Source organism: Sparus aurata, chromosome 15 (genome assembly GCF_900880675.1).
Source record: "Sparus aurata chromosome 15, fSpaAur1.1, whole genome shotgun sequence".
Taxonomy (NCBI): domain Eukaryota; kingdom Metazoa; phylum Chordata; class Actinopteri; order Spariformes; family Sparidae; genus Sparus; species Sparus aurata.
The window spans coordinates 15,244,844-15,264,286 of NC_044201.1; the positions used below are offsets into that span (position 1 = coordinate 15,244,844).

Sequence of the window (19,443 nt, forward strand, 5' to 3'; positions counted from 1 at the left end):
AAGTATCTTTTTGCTATGAGTCAGACTATGCTGGGTGTCTGGTCTTTGCTTCTCTTTATATGTGAGAAAGACACAGGGGAATTATAACCTTATACCGTTTGTACGTTTACTTAGATGTCAAGGATTTGCATCAATAAAATATTACAATTCCTACATTTAAAACAACTTTTTTGGCACCAAGGACATTTTTCTGATATTTTGAACAAAATAGCTTCAGTGCTGTCTGAACTGTCAGCTGTAATTTTCAGCTGGCGGGAAAGTTGTTGTTGCTTTATGTACAATTAAAGCTCATAACTACACCCAGACTAAAAAAAGCATAAACCCTCGAAGCGGATGTATTCAGGGGTCAGAGTAATCAACAAAAACATAAAATATTTTCTACACCAGCAGAATTGTGACAAAAACAAGCAATCTGTATTCATAAAAAGTCCCATTTATTTCAAAGTCATTTCATCAACAAATATTACAAATTTGCATTGGTTGGGGGGCAGACCCATACCAGAAACACATGAATAAAACATTTATTACCATAGTTGCTCAGCGCCCATTTCAGACGCTGTAAATTGAAGCATTCAACTCATTTAGTTTAGAGAATAAACAAGAAACAAGCTAGCGTACAAAACAATAAATGAGTTGGTTAGGCCGCTCCCGCCTTACAGGATTACTCCGTAGAGTGAAATCCATGAGGATCCAATGTGGCTTTAGGATAATCCCATCAGAACTGCTACAGAGCAATGCTACTACAGGACACAGAGCCTGTTAGCACTGATGAGAGCCTACAGTAGAGTGGAGCAACCCTTGTTAAAAGATACTTAACACACTGACTTCTATTGTACAAGACAAACATTTTAACAGCCTGCTGCCAACAAAGCACCACCTCTTATGTCACTAGTTTGAAATATCTAACCAAATCTGACTGTTAACTAGATACACAGATAGAAAACTAAGTCAATATTTGCAGTATTTGAAAATACCTCTCCTGGAGTAAGTCTTCATATAAAGCTCTGTAACATGAACCCATTTGAAAAATATATTTTTCTAGGGCACTAATTCAAGCCTGAGTTACCCACATTAATTGTTACACATGCTCTTTAGATAATACTGAGTTAATATGCACCTCTGCTGCCTGTTTCAATTAATGAGGACATGTTTTGATACTAACCATCATTTGAGTCTGTTTTCAATATACTCCGGTTTTAAGGGAAACAAGTGCTACGCTGGCAAAACTTGAACACAGTGGTGTAAGCTCTTTTTACGCCTGTATGCTCAATTTTAAATAATTTCTCATCATTTAATAATGTCTTACCAGTCAGCTACACTGACTAGACTTGAAAGGCAGACATCAATAAGGAGCAAACTTCTGCCGCTCAGATTTTTTGACGCCGGAGGTTGGCATTTTTGCCGTATAAGGGGATAAACCCTGCGTTAGGCTGGAAGCGGCTGCTGGGTGGACAGCCAGGACGGGGAGACCTTTCATGCCAAGCAGGCTGGAAACGGGGATGGCGTAGTGTGGGTTTTGGATGGATTGTAAGGTGGAGGGAGAGTGGACATTAATGGTGGGGGCTGGGGTGGTGGCCGCCAGGACGGCCATAGAGGTAGCAGCAGTGGAGGCAGTGGGATTGGCCTGAGCGAAGCCCATGTTGAGGTCAACTGGGGTCGCTGAAGAAGCGGCCTGCATGGTGTATTTAGCCATCTCTAAGCTGCAGGTCGTGACGTTTGGAGAGGGAGTTGAGATGGTGAAGGGTTAAGAGGAGAAAAAGGAAAAAAGGGGAGAATGGGTGAGACAAAAGAGATGGGAGGTGAGAGAAAGGAGAAAACATTAGAATCAAAGAAGGAATGTGTTAAAAAGCAGAGACAATAAGGATTTTAATGCAGTCTAGAGAATGGAGCAGTGAGATGGAACAAATCCAGCCTCACCCTGAGTACAATAACTCTGCCCTCATACAATAGCATGGTGATGGCTGTCTTTATCACCAGGCAGCGATGTGAAGCCCTGCTGGATATGGTCGCCCTGTGTAATGTCTTACCTGGCGTTGATGAGGTACTGGGCCACGCTGATGCTGGCCGGCGAGCCTGTGATCGTGACTTGGCGCATGGCAGAGCCATCAGTAGCGCTGGCAATTTTGATGTGAGCTCCAGAGACCTGGCGAATCTCATTGATCTTGCTGCCTTGTCTTCCAATTATGCAGCCAATAAACTAGAAGGGGGGAGAGTGGAAACATGTAAATAGCAAATCAGCTCATGTTCTCGTACTTTCAAGGATTAGATTTCCAAATGGCATGTACCATGGTGACAGCTGGACAACAGTCTTATCGTGGTTATCTACAAAGGAAAACACCCATTCCCCGCTCCCCCGAGTTATTGTAACAGCAGAAAACGTCTTCCTTAGCATTGTACTCATAATACTATGGCACCGTATTGTAAGTGTAAGATCACATTAAATGAGCTGATGATACATTAAGTATATCGTACACTATTATTGTAAACGCACAGTATTCATTTCTGCCACCAGGGGTCTCAGTCAAAACAGAACAAAAGATGTATGAAGCGTGAGATCATGGGAGTTGTTGTTTTTATTGTTAGGCAACCACCATTGCTGAGAAATGCTAACAGCATACATATAAAGCAATTTACCAAGCAATGGCAGCCTTGTTGTTAGGAAAGCAAGGCGGTATAAATGGGTTCTGAGAAGTTTTCAAAGCCATTTACAGACTCAGTAGATCTGATAGCAAGTGAGGGACTGTACCAGAGGAACAGAGCACTCAAGGCAAAAGCACAATCACCCTTGATTTTGCGGAGGGTGCTGGGTATAATTAAGAGGCCTTAGTCGGGTGATCTGAGTAGCCTCGAGGTGGAATGGGAATGCAAAAGTTCGGAAATGTATGAAGGGGCAAGACCATGTAGGGCCTTGTACATAATAAGCAGTGTCTTTAAATAAGTTCTACGTTTTATATAACATGTTTATTAGAGACAGAGCTGGACTGACTGTTTCCTCCTACCAGTCTTTATGCTAAGCTAACTGGCTGTTGGAGGTAGCTTCACATTTACTGTACAACCATGAGAATGGCACAGATCTTTTCAGCTATCTCTACAAAACTTACACTACTTAAGAAAATACGATGTTCACATTTAATTTTGAGGCGATTTATATTTCTAATAATAGATTCAATATGCATCGTGAATAGACTGCTTCAAATCCCTAAAAACAGTATTCTATTGTTTGTTTTTTGTAAAACTCAAGCTGCAACAAGATAATACAACTACAATGGTGATTGCAGTTTATTTGAGCAATAGTTTATGTTAGCCACAAAGAGGGCCAAAATAAATTACTTTCTGCAGCTAAGAAACTTGCAACACTTTTGTCCAAAAAAAATCCTCATTATAGTTGTCCTCCTAGAGTGCATTTAATGAAGTAAGAAGCAGGAGGATTAACGGTGCGAGTTCTGGTGCTGGGAGAACACAAACAATGTGGCACTTACATCATTAGGTATTGCCAGCTCTTGTGAACTTGTGGGGGCAGATGCATCCAATCCTGCAAAGTAGGACAAGGAATGCTAACAACAGTATGGCACTAATGGCTTCCACTTTCATGGTATGACAAGTTGCCCTACTTTGTCTAGTTTATCTCTGGTACCCTGCTAAATTAGGAATATGGCATCTGGCAAAAAAATCTTTCTATACAGACACATATACTGAAAAACATATTCAGCACACATACTATGCACATATATTATATTGCTACTATAAAATAAGATAGATTATCATTAAAATGAGTATGTTTCTATCACACCAGTCCTGTCTATATAATCAAAATGTTGTAATGTTTTGTCCTCAGTTAGTTTTGGCAGAGTGTATGAGTACGTGGGGATGGTTGAGGTCAGGGGTGGTCTGGCCAAGACAATGTTAGATTTGGAGGAGAAAATGTTGCAGAGGTGGAGGGTGGGGTCAAGAGATTAGGATTTGTTTTTGGAGGTGGGAAAATTGGGCAAATTCAGCTGAAATTTTGGGAGGATATGAGAAATGGTGAGAAATGGTTAAATATTTACTGAGCTGCAAATATTTGTTGGCATTTTTCACATTTCCCTCTCAGAGAACTCTGCTGTTTTTCATTCTGTCTGCTTCAATCTGTCACAAACTCTTCTGCATGATTAATATTTCAGTGACTTACAATCAAGATTGTTGATAATAAACTAGTGTGGTGGCTAAAACTTCCCTATTCTATTCACTATTCTTTTGTTTTTCATCCCATGTTGTGCTACAAATAGACATGTAAACAACAATGCATGATATGTATATCTCTGCAAAGCCAATTTCTACTAAACAAAAACCTGTGAGAGAGTCTGTAAACTCTGAGAGAATGGAGACATCCTTGATCTTCTCTGAAGTGACAGGGGTGTTTGGATGACGTGATTCGAAGAGGAGTGATGACAGAGGGATAGATGGACTTCCCCGGGGAGCCGTGGGTACGTACCAGGGAAGGTAGGGTTGCTCTGCCCAAGGGAAGGGAGGGGGATATGCTGCATAGCCAACTGGTGAAGCTTGGTCAACTGCAGGGTAGGAAGGAAGTTAGAGCTAACCAATCAAACTGGATTATTTCAGAGGAGCTGACAACTACAAATACAGAGCCAATCTGAAGTTCACAAACATCACAGATGGTGTCAGTGTGAAGAGATTCATTTCCTTCAGAAAGCATGCTGGCTTCTCATGGCAGTCATCAGAAAATACAGTCACATCTCTGGCTACAAAGCTCCAACTCATCATTAAGATCTTCACTTTTCATTTCAATTATTGCATGCTTCTACTGTTTGTTAATGTTAGTAATGTCAACAGATCAGGGTTAGAGAAGATTCATCTTTGCAGAGTAGGGTACACAGAGGGCGTAGTGGTGGCTTGGAAGGAGTGGGCAGGAGTAGGGCAGATGTCACTCAGATAAGCATACTTACATCTTGATGTGCAAACGCATATTGCCCTGGAATTGCAAAGGCCTGAGAGGAATCAGACAAGAGCCGTGGTTATATATGACTGGGAGGTGCAGATGTGTTCTAACATGTCACTTGAAACTTGAATTTGTCACAGTGCATTTAGAGTAAAGCGTGCAGTGCTTTACTGAAAATCCATTCCCTTCATCTTTTCCATAGTTCAAATGTGTATAGATTTGATGGAATTTCATCTAAATGTCATCTGCTGTTTTCCCCCTCTTTGACCATGGCCAGAAATCCAATAACATAAACAGATGTCTGATAGGTCAGAGCAGACTGTGCCAAATCCAGGACAGCGACTCGCCAGCTCATAGAAATCATCAGCTTTAGTCACGACATCTTTCAGGTTTCACATTGCAGGGGAATTATTAATGTAAATGCCCTCTATTCATCGCTCTGACACATTACAGCTTGGCTGAATACTTTCTAATATGATCATTACCCCATCATTCTGCTTACAGCATTTAAAATATGAAAAGCTTATTGCTGTATAATTACACAGATGTGTCCCTCTAGTGGTGAAAATACGCTTAATGATCAGTATGACTCTGTGATAAGCAGCCCACTCAATTGTTATGTTTTTTACAGAACGGCTACAATCACAGCTGGATAACTCCCATACGGCTACTTACTTGTGCAGAGTGCTGTGGTGCTAATACTGCATGGGCTCCAGCAGGTATGGCCTTGGGACGGTAGGGAATAGTCGCTCCTTTTGGTGGAGACTGGAGACACAGTCATGCAAACCAAAAAGGGAGAGAGATTTATATGCTGCTGCAACTGAGAAAAGAACTCTTACCAGCACTGATGCGTTTTATATCCATTTTTATATCGCTTGCTGAATCTTTTTTCAGATCCCATTCATCGGCAGAGAAAGTTACATGAAACCTCAGTCAAAAAAAAATCTATGATTCATCTGTGAACAGAAGTGAATATATAGGGAATATTTTGGAGGTTTTGACAATAGACTGGATACTAAACAGGAATCCATGTTCCCTGTATGTTCAAGCTTATATACATAACTACAGAATAAGTAATAGTATATTAAACTTTAGTGACTCTCATTTGTTTATCCACATATTTGTACAGAGGAAACAGAGGAAAATAAACTGTAATGCGGGCTCTTTAGATTATTTACAATAACCAGTACCTGCCTGTTAACCTGACTCAGTTGTAACACATGATTAGCCAGTGGTGGTAGGATGCGTTTGTAGTATGCTTGAGTAATCTCATTAATCGTTCAAAAATTAAATGCAAAGATGCCAAACATTTCATGGTTTAAGCTTCTCTAATGTGAAGACCTGCAGTTTCGCCTTGTCTTAAGTCACAGTAAACTAAATCATTTTGAGGTTTACTCTGTTAAAATTTGAAGACATTTCTTTGAGCTCTCACTTTTATCTTTTACAAATCAAACAACATACATATTAATCAGATAAAGTCATAATAAATTGACAAAACAGTCCAAATGAACGACTTCTTTACAATCCATTAGTAATAATAATTAGTAGTAATAACAGCTAAAAATAGCTAAAATAACTGCCTTAAAGTAATATTTAAGTTCCTCTGACATATATATATAAACCATTATCAGAAAATGCAATTATGTACTGAACATCATAGCATGTCGCGCCACTGCTGTTACACATCACATGAGGATGACCAACCACTAGAACTTGAACTCAAATCTTAAGGCTTGCAGGGGTAAAAGATTAAAAAATATCCTGATTGTGCTACTAAAAACCTTTTTACCACAACCTAAACAAATGTGACACTCTTGACGCCTAAATAGAGCTGTTGAATGTGAAGATCATCTGCTGTCTGACAGTGCTTACCTCCAGCATAACAGAGCAGATGTGTCTTACACACTGAGTGATGGCCTGTGGAGTGCCGGAGATTGTGACAGCCCTCTCCGTAGAGTCCGGCAGCATGTCTCCTGCCACCTGAACCTGAGCGCCTGTGGTCTTAACATCGCCAGACAACAGAAGAAACAAAGGCTATTTATTGCTGAAAAGGGTACGCCATCACACAAATTGAAATGCTGTTTCAAGCACCCACAAATTACCCTGAACACATTTTGACATGCAGGGAGCAGCTGCAAGCCAAATAGCAAATGTGTGCTCCAATATTTGAAGAGGCGTACACAAATATTGTCCATTCAGAATGAGTATTCAGCCTGCACCGATCTTTACAGGCATAATCAGTGGGATTTTCATGAGCAGAAACCACAAAAAGATACACACATTTTAAGGCATAGAAAAACAAGACAAGTTTGACTGGAGTGTTTGATACTTGAGGTGTCAGTGCACCAGGGAGGATGTTTTCCCTCCCTGTTTGGGTGCAGAAACACAACTTCCTGATAGAAAATAAAAAAGAAAGGGACTCCTACCTCTCTGATCTCTTTGATTTTTGAGCCTCCTTTGCCAATCAGTGAGCCACACTGGCTCCCTGGGAAAACCAGGCGGAGTGTCACAGGTGGCTTGCTTGTCACGTTGCTGTTTGTCATTGCCGCGCTAATATCCTGAGGGAGAATTCAAAAATATGTTTTTCCACACTCACTGTAAAAACATCAGCTTTATTTGACAAGTCTATTTATTTATTTATTTATTTGACAGGACTAAGGAAAAGGTGCGTGCAGGTTCTTCAGACTTGAGACAAATTCTACAAAAAATCTTTCATACATTCTGGTGTGAAACAAAATGCATTCTGGTACAGTTTGTTGCATATTTGTTCTGTTGTACCTCCTCAAACTTCTGTGCGATCATGGAGAAAGCTCTGAAGATGCCCTCCGTGGGTCCTGTGATGGTAACTATTCTCTCTGGGGACGATCCCTCTGATATGTTGATACGAGCACCGCTCTGGAAACACAAATCCACAATTATTCTGGCCTCAATTTGTTGTAGCTGATCTGCCCCAGCACATAAATTGCACGCTTTCATGCTCACCTCTTCCCTCATTTTCTTAACTGTTTCTCCTTTCTGGAATCGTGATGGAAATCGTAAAAGAGAAGTTTGATTAGTTTCATAAAGAGAAGGAAACAAGACATTAAGAAAGAAAGCAATATGATTAAATACATGGTGATGGATTGTAAAATGCATCTACCTTTCCAATTATGCTGCCAACTTCCTGTGAATTAAAAGATAACAATGCTTGAGCAAGTGGCAAAAGCTTTTCACATTTAGAGCAGGATGTAATCATTTTAATATGCTTTCATCAGACCATTTGGGCTATTACTGCAAAAAACACATTTTTTCCTCCATATCATTACCTTTCCGTGCATTAGCAGCCTCAGTGTCAGTGTAACATTCAGACTCCCATCTGAAGCCATTTCTTCCTTGTCAGACATTTTGTATTTTCCAAGCTTTAACGTAAATACTCTGCAAAAGGAAATACATTGTTTAAGACAGTTTCTGTGTATAACAAGAGCTCTGGTGTTTAAGTAGATTATCTGTTGAAATAAAGCGATAATTTACTAGACTTTACTACACTTTACTAAGTGTCAAACTGGGCAGAGAGCATCATTTAAATTTTCAGATTCTCCTTCATCTTTTGTGGTTATTGTCCCAATTGATGGACTACTATGTTCTTAATCTATTTATTACAAACTGCAGCAGCTGCAGGAAATGTGAGATGCATCATTTCCTGTGTTCCTGGGAGACTAGACACATTGAAAGATTTCATGAACCGGGTGTTAGCTGCATCATCAGTGTTAAATCAGTATGAAGCAGAGAAAAATCGATCTCCGTCTCAAAAATGTCTTGGATCGTTACCTCAATTAATAAGTAATCTGAAAAAAGCTCCAAAATTAGAACAACCATTTTTTGTGCTACTAAAAGGAGCCAGATTCCGTCTTTGAGAGCTAAACTGGGGACTGACGCTCTCTGAAGAGTTGTGAACCATTGTTATTTGTCTGTCTTCTGATGATGTAGTTGTGAGCGGGGGGAGATAAGCTTATCACTAGGTGCAATCTTCACATGGGACTGTGTCTTTCGTTCCGGCTAAATACAAGTTGTGTGACTCCCTTGGATAAGATTAGATACAAAGGAAGCCAATTGTGCTTCGGAGGATCAAGTGATGTGTGTGTGACTGTCTCTTAATATCACACTGACACCACACAGTGTCATCATTGTGATGGCCGCGTATCCAATTTGTTGTATTTGCAGAACAAATAAAGAATGTGTCGTTGCCGTGTACGAAGGGCAGTTTATTGCAACCATAACAGAGAGAAGACTATGAAGGACCAAGGTCACCTTGTATGCAAGATCCCTGTGGTTCTGAGAAATGTTCCTACCATTTATTTTTAATACTGGACTTGGCAAAGAGACATTGTGCACAGAAAACTCCTCAGATGAAGAATCTGTAACAAGTAAACAAAATAATCTAAATTAAAAAAGGATTGTATTTTGGACTGACGAGTAAGCGGTCACATGTGAGACTTCGCCTAAAACCTTTGGCTTAATGCAAATGGTAGATTTACTTCCTGAGACCTCGGTGATAAAGCGTAGGGAACATGGCTGCACGCGATTGGTGAGCATGCATGAGGTATTCCCAGTTAATCCAGAGGTTATTTAATCCTACGCCAGGGTTTTAACAGTATGCATCATGACTGTGTTAAAGCAACAGTTACACATTTTGGGGTTTGCACTTCTTTAATTTCTTGGGGTGAGTTAGATGAATAGATTAATATGAAGCACAGTGAATATGAAGTTGTAGCCAGGTGCCGTAAGCTTTGCTTTGCACAGACTGGAAACAAATGTAGCTTGGCTCTGTTCAGAGGTAAAAGAATCTGCCTGACAACACCTTCAGAACCTGTTTATTTAATCTGTTGAAAAACCAACATCTTTCAGGGTTATGTGCTGGACTATTTTTTGGCTCTGACCAGCTGCCAAACCAGAAAGGCACTGCTCTCAGCAGATACAGTCTGGCACCTAACCCCACTATTAAAACAGCATATTAAGACACTTTCCCGATTAAATAAATGAGATATAATGTTTTAATTAGTGACCTTCCAAAGGGCTGTACAATGATTTTATTACCTTATGACTGAGCCAAGCTAGTTGCTTTCCAGTGTTTCCAATCTCTATGCTAAGATAAGCTAACCAGCGCCAGGCTGCTTGGATACTCACACAAACCAATAAATAGAGAACTCTCTGACGCCATGCCACACCTAAACAAAGACCAAAAATGAGTGTGAGTTCAAGTCAAGCATGCTAACACTGATGACAGCACAAGTGTCAATAATTATTAGCTGAAATGCAGCCATATCAGCGAGATAACAAGCAAATAAAACATGGATTTTGAGGAGCTGTGACAAGTTTACAATAAGATATTGTTCTGGTACATTCCAATGTTGATAATGCCACTCTGAGCTGAAAGATTTAACCCAAACGATATCATGAATAACTGGAGGGTGTCCTACTATGCAACAAGACACACAACTGTTCTCCCTTCTGTGTATCATTATAAAGTTACAGTGAACACATCAAATAAACAGCTACATCTCTGTCTAATCCTATAGGCTGGGATTTGTTTAGTTAATGCTAAGACCCTTTTGACCCATTTCTGTCACCTCCAGCACATCAGCGCCCACTCAAGACTTTGGAACAAAACACTGGTGCACAACAGCACCCACAGAGTATACATGATAAAACAGATAATCTACAGAAACCCAGCTCCCAGAGCACTGACAGGCAGAAGTGTGTTTCAGACAATAAAAAAAACAGGGCATTAATCCTTGAGGGAAATGGAGAACAATGTCTAAGTGGATTACTTTAAGGGTTTCATAATAAATAGTATTCCACATTTGAGGCTGAAACAAAGCAGTTTTTAACAATCTAAAAGCTGTAATGAAAAGATAATTATATTTTGTAAGATTATCAGATACAAAAGTGCTCGAGTTTAGGAACAATGCTCCTAAACAGACAAATCAATGATCCATACATTTTGAAACAAACACGTAAATAATGTGTCTTTGTCTTAGTGAAAGATTTCTACGAATCCATCACTAATCACTTCTTAATATCTGAAGTACTATTTATAACCACTACATCTCAGACTATAAGTATGCAGCCACACAGTTGGTATCCCTCCCTAATGTGATACTTTATCGTAGCTCAAACTATCTCTGAGGTTAAGTCTGCGACAAAATGCATTTAAAACACAGCAGAGTACAGAAAAACAACCAGCATCAAATTAACTGTCTAATGGGAGTCAGGAGTAGTGCATTAAAAAAGGACACATTCCTGAGCTCTCATTAGATGGACAGAGATAAAAAAATAAATAAAAAAAAAGCTCTAAGTCTAAGTTAAAAGTTCAACTTGAACTTTCGGTGTGGTTAAACCAACACTACTGTAGTATGCTGAATTGTTACCAAACTGAGCTGTGAACAATGTGACCCGTGAGTGCTCAGTGAGAGGCCTGTACTGCAACAAGAATGATTAGTATAAAGTACTGACCTTCTATTAAAAATACTTGCTCCTCTTCTTTATTTCTGGTGTCTCCTAAATGAACGGCCTTTTAGTTTGTAGTCCGTATCCAATGTTTGCCCCCTTTGTTGTCAGTTATCCACAGAGTGGACAGATGGTTCCCTATGCCCTCAGACCGGCTGGAGCGGAGGCTGGCTTTGCTATTAGTCCCTCAGCTTAGCCCAAGATAAGCCCCTACGCAGGGCAAGTGAACCCGCATCTCTTGCCTAATTCTCCCTGTCACAGCCACCAAAGAGGCGTTCCTCCGCACGGAGATCCGCAAGCCGAGGAGGCCTGAGGGCAGGGCAAAGGGGCTCTTTGGCTGGACGTTGTCCAGCACAGATAGAGCAGGCTACAGTAACAGCCACCACAATGAAAAAAAAATCGAGAAAGTCTAGCCTTTTGCAGTCATCAGAAACACAGAGAGACACTGAAGAGAAGCTTTGTTAACCGATGTTGCTCTGAGGCTAACAACTCTGCATGACTGCTGTGTACTTCATTAGATTTTCAGAGAGCTTCCTGCTAGCAAAGGGCCGGATTTTCTCTAAAAATAAATCACCCTGTATGAAATCGGTGCTTTGTACAGGGAACCCGACTAATTGAGGGCTGGGGTGGACAATGTGGCGTTTGAGGTATTTAGTGATGTTAAGCACAATGTCTTCATGGGGTGCTTCTCCCTCCTGACTGCCACTGCCCTCCCCCACACCAAGCCCTTTTCCCCTTCGTAATGAGGCCATGGTGGATACAATACAGCCCTTCTGCACTGAAAAAGATGTATTCAGCTGAGCTTCAAAATTGTGAAGGAAATGAATCAGTGAAGCATAAGTGGCATATTTAATTACTATTCACTGCGTTGCACTGGGACAATGACGGCTGCTGTGAGCCTCATGGCCGCCTATCAGACATCTAAGCAGGCCACATTACATTCACTTCTCCACTCGGATTTCAATGTTACTCTCACGTGGTATTTGTACAATTAAAAGATTGAATGTCCTTGTGAAAGTATGAAGGTAAATAAAAGTCCAGTGTAGTCTAGAGAACGTGCACAACAGTATGATTTTTTTGTTTGTTTCTTTCCAAGCTGCAAACAAAATCAGAACCACAACAACGCTATCAGAGCTGTCGAGGGCAAAGCGTCTGACAAAGTGTATGACAGTTATTTCTCTCTGTTCAAAGACCATGAGATGATCAGGCATTTCATGCCAATCACTTGTGACTAATTTCCTCTCCTTCATGTACTGTGTGTGTCAATGAGATTAAAGAGTCTGGGATTATATGTAATGGGATTACTGTGAAGCGATTACAGTCAGACTTGTTGGGAAAATCAGTTATAGGTGCTGAAAGGAAGTTGGATTCAAAATTAGGGAACAGCCTGAAAAATGAAAGGACAAGGGGTCATAGTTGTACTAATTTTACAAACTGAAGGAATGGCTAGAGGATGATTACAATATACACAGTTCTTTCATCATTATTGATCTTTGGCTCTAATATACTCTGTAGGTCTAGAAGCCTGGCATAAAGTAATCATTACACTGGAACAAAGAGATTGAATCAATATTTTTTAGATAAGATTTTAAATGCCAACTGCTTTTAACTGATTTACTCATTTTTGTATAGTGTGTATCGGTGAGGCTAAGAGAGTCAGATATCAAATGTAATGGGGTTGCTCTGAAGTCATAACTGAGATTTGTTGGGTGTGTGTCTGTTACAGTTACTCGAAATATCTTTGAAGGAATAGGCACTTAGGAATAAATGACTATAAAAGATCAATCCAATATTCATGGGGTTCTTTAATCAATATTTGTGCATAAAGGATAGGTCTTGAACTATTTCACTCCTAAAATTGTGAATAGAGATTAAAAAAAAAATAACGATCAAGTAAAAGTTGAAAAGTATACTGTAGTAATAATAAGTTACAGTTATTGTAAGCAGTGTAGTGTTTACATTTCCTGGAAGGAATACCTTTGTAGAGGTGATACAATTTTGGGGGGAAAATATGTAAAAGAGGCAGGATATTTAACAGTTTCACAATAGTGCACAGAAACAGTAAACTCCAATGGGAAAGTTAACCCAAGAATATTTTTGTAAGTTTGTATCATGGCTAAATGTTTATCATGGCAGTCTTGAGTTCCTATTATACGTATATGGTTCTATTTCTACAACTCTCATGTGTCACACAAACTACTTATTCACACAAAAAAATTAATAAAAAATTAATGAAGTTTGGTTTAATAATGAATTTATTAAAAGGTGCTCTGAAATGGGACCAAAGCTGCTGGGTCAAAAATATACATATATTAAATCTAATATTTGGTTAAATGCCCCTTTGCCACTTTCACTTCAATTAGGAGTTTCTGATAGACATCCACAAGCTTCTGGTAGACCTCTGGCTGAATTTTTAAACATTCCTTTTGACTTGGACATTCCAAAACGTCAATTCTAGCCTGTGTGTTGGGGATCATTATCCTGTTGGAACACCCAATAACACCCAATACCCAATCTTCCGGTTGATGATTTTAGGTTTTCCTGAAGACTTTGGAGATAATCCTCCTTCTTCATCATTTCATTTACTTTATTTAGAGCACCAGATCCACTGGCATCAAAACAGCCCCACAGCATAATACTACCACCACACTGCTTGCTAGTAGCTTTGGTATTCTCAGGGTTAAAGGCCTCACTTTCTCGCTACCACACATACTGCTGGTCACTGTGGCTACACGACTACACTTTAGTTTTATCTGACCACACAGTTTTCCTCCAGAAGGTTTTTTCTTCGTCCATGTGATCTATAGCAAAATTCTGTCGAGGTGCCGTGTCTTTCTTGAGCCGCAGCCTGTCAGCCCATGTTGATGCAAAACACGCTTGACTGTGGACGCTGACACCTGTCTTCCAGCAGCTTCTAATTATTAGGGCCCGAGCAGGGAACCTGCAAGGACCCTATTGTTTTTCAAATGATTCTTATTATTTTTCTTCTCACAAAATGATCGCATTTTTCACTGCCTGAACATACCCCAAAACTCACCAAACTTGGAATATAAGTCACACCTGGCGAAAAATTTTATAATCTGTTGTCGTCCTGAATTTCCACCACTAGGTGGCGCTGTTATTAAGGAAAGCGCGTTTTGGCTAATAACTCCCATAAACTTTGTCGCACATTCAAAAACCATATATCCACGCGTTCAGTGAAGTCTGCTGAATCTTGTGGTATAGGCCACGCCCATTTCCGCCTACCGTATTTTTTCGCTACGTCGCAAAATGTCGAAAACCTACTTTTTCGAACTCCTCCCAGGCGATTTCACCGATTTGCACGAAACTTGGCACACAGCATCTGTGGACCCTCCTGACAAAAAGTTATTAAAGGATTCTAATTAAAATAAATAATTTTGAAGTTATTAAACAACAAATTCCTGCAGATTTGGCTCAAAACAGGAAGTGTTGGATATTTCCACAGTAGTCAGATCAAATGACATGAAACTCAGGATACTACTTCCCCATGAGCCCCTGAGGCCCTGTGCAAAATTTTAGGCGATGACCACAAGGTGGCGCTCTTTAAATTGATGTATTTTATATCTCCACAACTGTGCATCGGAATAAGACGAAACCGATCCACCACTAGGTGGCGCTCTGGTGTCACTTTAATTGCATAATTGGCCCTGTGCCCACACCATAACACTTATGGAAATGAAATTCATAGAGGTGCTATAGAATGGCCCCTGTGACTCACTCACCGAAAATGACCACCAGGTGGCGCTATTTTCAATTTAAAAGCGTTTTTGGCTCATAACTCCCACCTAATATGTTGCACATTATTAATCCTCATATTTATGTATTCCCTGAATTTAGCTGAATTGTTTGATGTAGGCCATGCCCACTTTTGCAGTAACTTTCCGTTCGCAAATTTGCAAACAATGAAAAACCAACTTTTTCGAACTCCTCCTAGACAATTTGACCAATTTGTACCAAACTTTGTATGTTGCATCTGTAGACCCTCCTTACAAAAAGTTATCAAAAGAATTTTGATAGTACATAAACTGCCCGAAATATAAAATGACAAATTCCTGCATATTGTGTTGAAAACAGACAATCTTGCATATCTTTACAAAATACTGTCTGATTATCACATAGATACTCTTCATTGTGTGGTATGGCATGATGAGGCTTTGTGTAAAATTTGGTGCAAATCGGCCAATAGATGGCGCTCTGGTCGCAGTCTAATCAGTGTCAATGGGATCTTCAAGTCCTCTTCAAAACTCATTGACCTTCATCCTTTTCTTGTCCCTCATACTTTGAGCTGGCCACTCCATTCCAACTTTAAAAGAGTCAGAAGCCCTCAAACTATTGGGCATGTAATCAGTTTTTGAAAATCTTTTACGGTTTTCAAATCATCACAGTTTTAGTTTTAAGGATTTTTAGGCCGTCTTCGGATTTTATAATGGGTGTGTATTGGGTGAGCTAGAGTGCGTGACATCATAGCTACAGTGGAGAGCAGATGGAAGAACTGGAGAAAAAGTTCTCTTCAGCTTGATTTGGATCCCACGTCTTTTACTTCACATAGACAATATATACAGGGAAATGTAGGAAATCTTGTTGGCTTTCAGCTGATGGTCTTATTTCAGATGTAGGACTTACACTTTTGGCTGTTTGTGGTTTGTGACACTGCTGCAGGGAGACAAATTCAAACAGTACAAAAGTCAGTTCCACCATGGAGGCTTACCCACTGCTTAACAAGAACAAGCTGAAAACTGAACTGTCTCACATCTACAGCAATGATGAGTTCAAAAACCGTAGTGGAGCTGTGGCTCTGTACCAGCTGGTCACAGAGTGCAATCATCAGGAAACCTTTTCAGAGACTGTGGCTCTGCTAAACATCCTCATCACAACTTCTATGACTACAGCTGAATCTGAGCGGTGCTCTTCAACACTGAAGAGAATCAAGACCTTCCTCAGGAAGATAATATCTTCTTAATGCAGTTGCCATGCTCTGTATGGAGAAGAAACTTATCAAAGACATCCACAACTTAAACCACAAAGTCACTGAGAAATTTGCATCTTTCAAGAAGAAAAGTGCTAAATGTATGTATAAAAAGTACAACTGAAAACACCTGAGCAGTTTCTTCACAGGTTTCATATGTTACTACTAATTGTCAACATTGTTCTGCTTAAAAGGCAGCGGAGCAAAACAACCCACCTTTTCTCCTGTAATTCTTTTCAGTTTCATGAAACCTTAAGAACCATTTAACATTGGAAGTTTAATGTGCAGTGCTGTTGTTTTCATCTGACCACTACATGTCAATACAATGTTTGTAACAGTATTCATTTTACTTGATCTGTAAGTGTTAAAAAGATAATATTACTAATGATAAATGTTTGGAGATTTGTTTTGACATTTTATGTGATATATAGATATAATCATAATACATATCTTTATAGTAATAATGGAGTTTGGGAGGCGTTTTCCCATTCATTCTTGTGTGGACATTTCCTACTTTGCCTCTGCTGCTGCTCCAGCAAATGTGCAGCCACAGAAACTGTAAGAAAGCTCTACAGGTAAAGGTCCAACAGCTCCCTCTACTGGTGCAAAGAGTCAGGACATGCTCAGTCACACTAAAATGCAGCAGACCAGTCAGTGAGCAGACCGTGTGGAGCTGCATGGACTTTCTGTGTGTTTCCCTAATGATGTGTACATTCTTGAGGAAATGTAAGTGGTTTCTGCTTGTAGTTATGGATAATTTGATCACTATTGCAGTTTACACATAGCCTGTGTCTCAGTAGTAGTTAGCTGCACTTTGCTTGCACTGCAGCTACATTTGGATTGTGAGGACTTAATGATGAATATTTCGTTTGTGATGCCGATTTTCAACTCAGTCTATTTGTTGGGATTGTGACCATGCTCATTACAGTTTAAAGGTCAAAATATGTACTGTGGTTAACAGTCAGTATATAAAGCTATCATGCTGTTTAGCCGTCTATAGGGTCGAACACTGTACTCGTGAAACCCCCCCTTGAGCTGCAACTTCATCCTCTTCTTCAGATTTCATCATGCAGCAGGTGACATCTCACATCCCATCAGTTAATCAGTTCTTCTCTGACCTGGCATCGACTCAGTCTTTGTCCGGGCAATCATGCAGTAGTTCACACAGTTTTTCTGACTTCAGCGTACATCATTTCAAACTGGCAATAGCAGTCCATCGAATTATGAAGCAACGACTTCCTCAGCTGAAGGTGTTGCTCGAGCATGCCCCGACGGCAGCAAGCCCCGACGGCAGCAAGCCCCGACGGCAGCATGCATCGACGGCAGCAAGCCCCGACGGCAGCATGCATCGACGGCAGCACGCCCCGACGGCAGCATGCATCGACGGCAGCAAGCCCCGACAGCAGCATGCATCGACGGCAGCATGCATCGACGGCAGCACGCCCCGACGCGCGTGGACTGCGAGGGCCCGTTCAACGCTGCTTGCAGCTTTAATTCATTGTGTATTTGCTTTTTTGTTTTCTTTTTAGTTCCCCTCTTGATCTTCATCACCAATTTTCCCTCTGCAGTAGGTGATAGTTTGCATTTACTTCCTGATGGTGGCAGAGACATGCACTTTATACTTACAAACAGTTGTTTGCACAGTTGAACTCGGGAGCTGTAACCACTTTGAAATGGCTCCTAGTGACTTTACTCACTTTTTTCAATCGATTATGCGCTCTTTCAGATCAATGCTGACCTCGTTGGACCATTTGTAGTGTTTGTGGGTGTATCAAAAAAACCCTGTTAAAATGGTCCCAGAAAAGTCATCAGCTGTTATCAATCATAATCACTCAGAAGAATTCAAGAGGCCATGCTACATAGCAAATTTATATGACGCAACTGTCTATAATCTCCTATAATCCATTTTCAAGTTGCTATATGTATATTTCTGACTCAGCAGATTTGGTCACATTTTCAGAGGACCTATAATAAATTCAGATTAGAAGCAAACATCAAGAATGTTTTTTTGTGACAAAGTATTCTGTGTTCCCGTTATTCCATCCTAGAAAAATAAGAGCTGTAGGAATCATAGACTGCAATGATATAAATGCTCTTTACGACTGAATGTTGACCACGACTGCATTTGTGTAAGTAGCACTTTCTGTCTACACGCAGTTGTCGTTAAGTGGAGGCATTTTCCATACAGGTATCTATACCGAAAACATTCCTAGCTTTAATACAACTTTTTAGGTCTGACACAAAAACACAAACATATCCCTCAATAATATTCAAAGCTGATACTGCAAGTGGCATATTCGTACATGATTCCAAAATGTCAGTGCTTTTGTGTTTGTTTGTTTGATGTATATCCAGAGCTGTTTTACAACCACCTGCACCTTCTTATCACAAAATGACAAATATCCCCAAATAGAGAATATAGATAATATGACCATTCCTGTATATGAATACCACATTTTGTATATTTGTTTTTTCCACACCTTATTATTTGGTTTGAATCCTCCTGCAGCATCCTTTACTTGTGTGAACCAACAATCATCATCAGAAGAGCTAGCTCAATTAGCAAACAAGCTGAACATGTATGAACATATATCAGGATTTTTCTATTGGAAAGTATTCATAACTCCACTAGAATTATGTCTCTCCTTCATACGTCTTACTTCTTTTCTTGTTTGTTTGTTTTTTGATTAAGCTAGCTGTTGTTAGCACACACACACACACACACACACCCACACACACACACACTCACACACACACACTGACGCTATCAAGTTGCGGGAGGAGGAGATAGTCAAACTTTAACAATGAGGACAATGAGGAGACTGCTTGTCACGTGATTGTAAAACAGTGATTGTAAAACAGTTTTAACAACATGGTTTTGACCACTGACCAATGTGCCTTTTGGTTTCTCGCTAGCTGTCCACTTCGACTCGCTGAAGACTTTGTGTGAGTCGCTGACGTGTAGCTTGTCAACATGACAGCAGCAGGCTGTGGATACGTCCTGTAAGTAAAGAGTCTGGAGTCGGTTCTCTCG

The 19,443-nt window shown here is 40.1% G+C and overlaps 1 protein-coding gene across 4 annotated transcripts; it reads right to left on the reverse strand.

Annotated features, from left to right (window-relative positions):
• Positions 1-413: 413 nt before the first annotated feature.
• On the reverse strand, positions 414-19,428 carry LOC115596925 (poly(rC)-binding protein 3). Of its 4 annotated transcripts, none has more exons than XM_030442402.1 (14): positions 19,300-19,415; positions 10,100-10,140; positions 8,242-8,350; positions 8,076-8,099; positions 7,919-7,951; positions 7,715-7,831; positions 7,363-7,494; positions 6,809-6,937; positions 5,612-5,701; positions 4,944-4,985; positions 4,472-4,547; positions 3,480-3,532; positions 2,028-2,197; positions 414-1,700 (listed from the first exon to the last, which is right to left on the reverse strand). In XM_030442402.1, exons 3-14 carry the CDS (start codon positions 8,317-8,319, stop codon positions 1,343-1,345), a joined length of 1,302 nt encoding a protein of 433 aa, XP_030298262.1. In that variant the 5' UTR covers positions 8,320-8,350; positions 10,100-10,140; positions 19,300-19,415; the 3' UTR covers positions 414-1,342. The 4 variants fall into 4 exon arrangements, with proteins under 4 accessions (XP_030298262.1, XP_030298261.1, XP_030298265.1 ...); XM_030442401.1 differs by lacking the exon at positions 19,300-19,415 and adding an exon at positions 11,429-11,974; XM_030442405.1 differs by lacking the exon at positions 10,100-10,140 and having other exon boundaries at positions 19,300-19,428.
• Positions 19,429-19,443: the final 15 nt, after the last annotated feature.

Bases quoted from the DNA above. Each gene is read 5' to 3' on its own strand.
- LOC115596925 (XM_030442405.1), bottom strand. From the start codon at position 8,319: ATGTCTGACAAGGAAGAAATGGCTTCAGATGGGAGTCTGAATGTTACA. The intron at 7,952-8,075 runs GTAGATGCATTT...TCACGATTCCAG, and splicing joins TTGGCAGCATAATTGGAAAG to AAAGGAGAAACAGTTAAGAA. The intron at 7,832-7,918 runs GTGAGCATGAAA...TTGTGTTTCCAG, and splicing joins TTAAGAAAATGAGGGAAGAG to AGCGGTGCTCGTATCAACAT.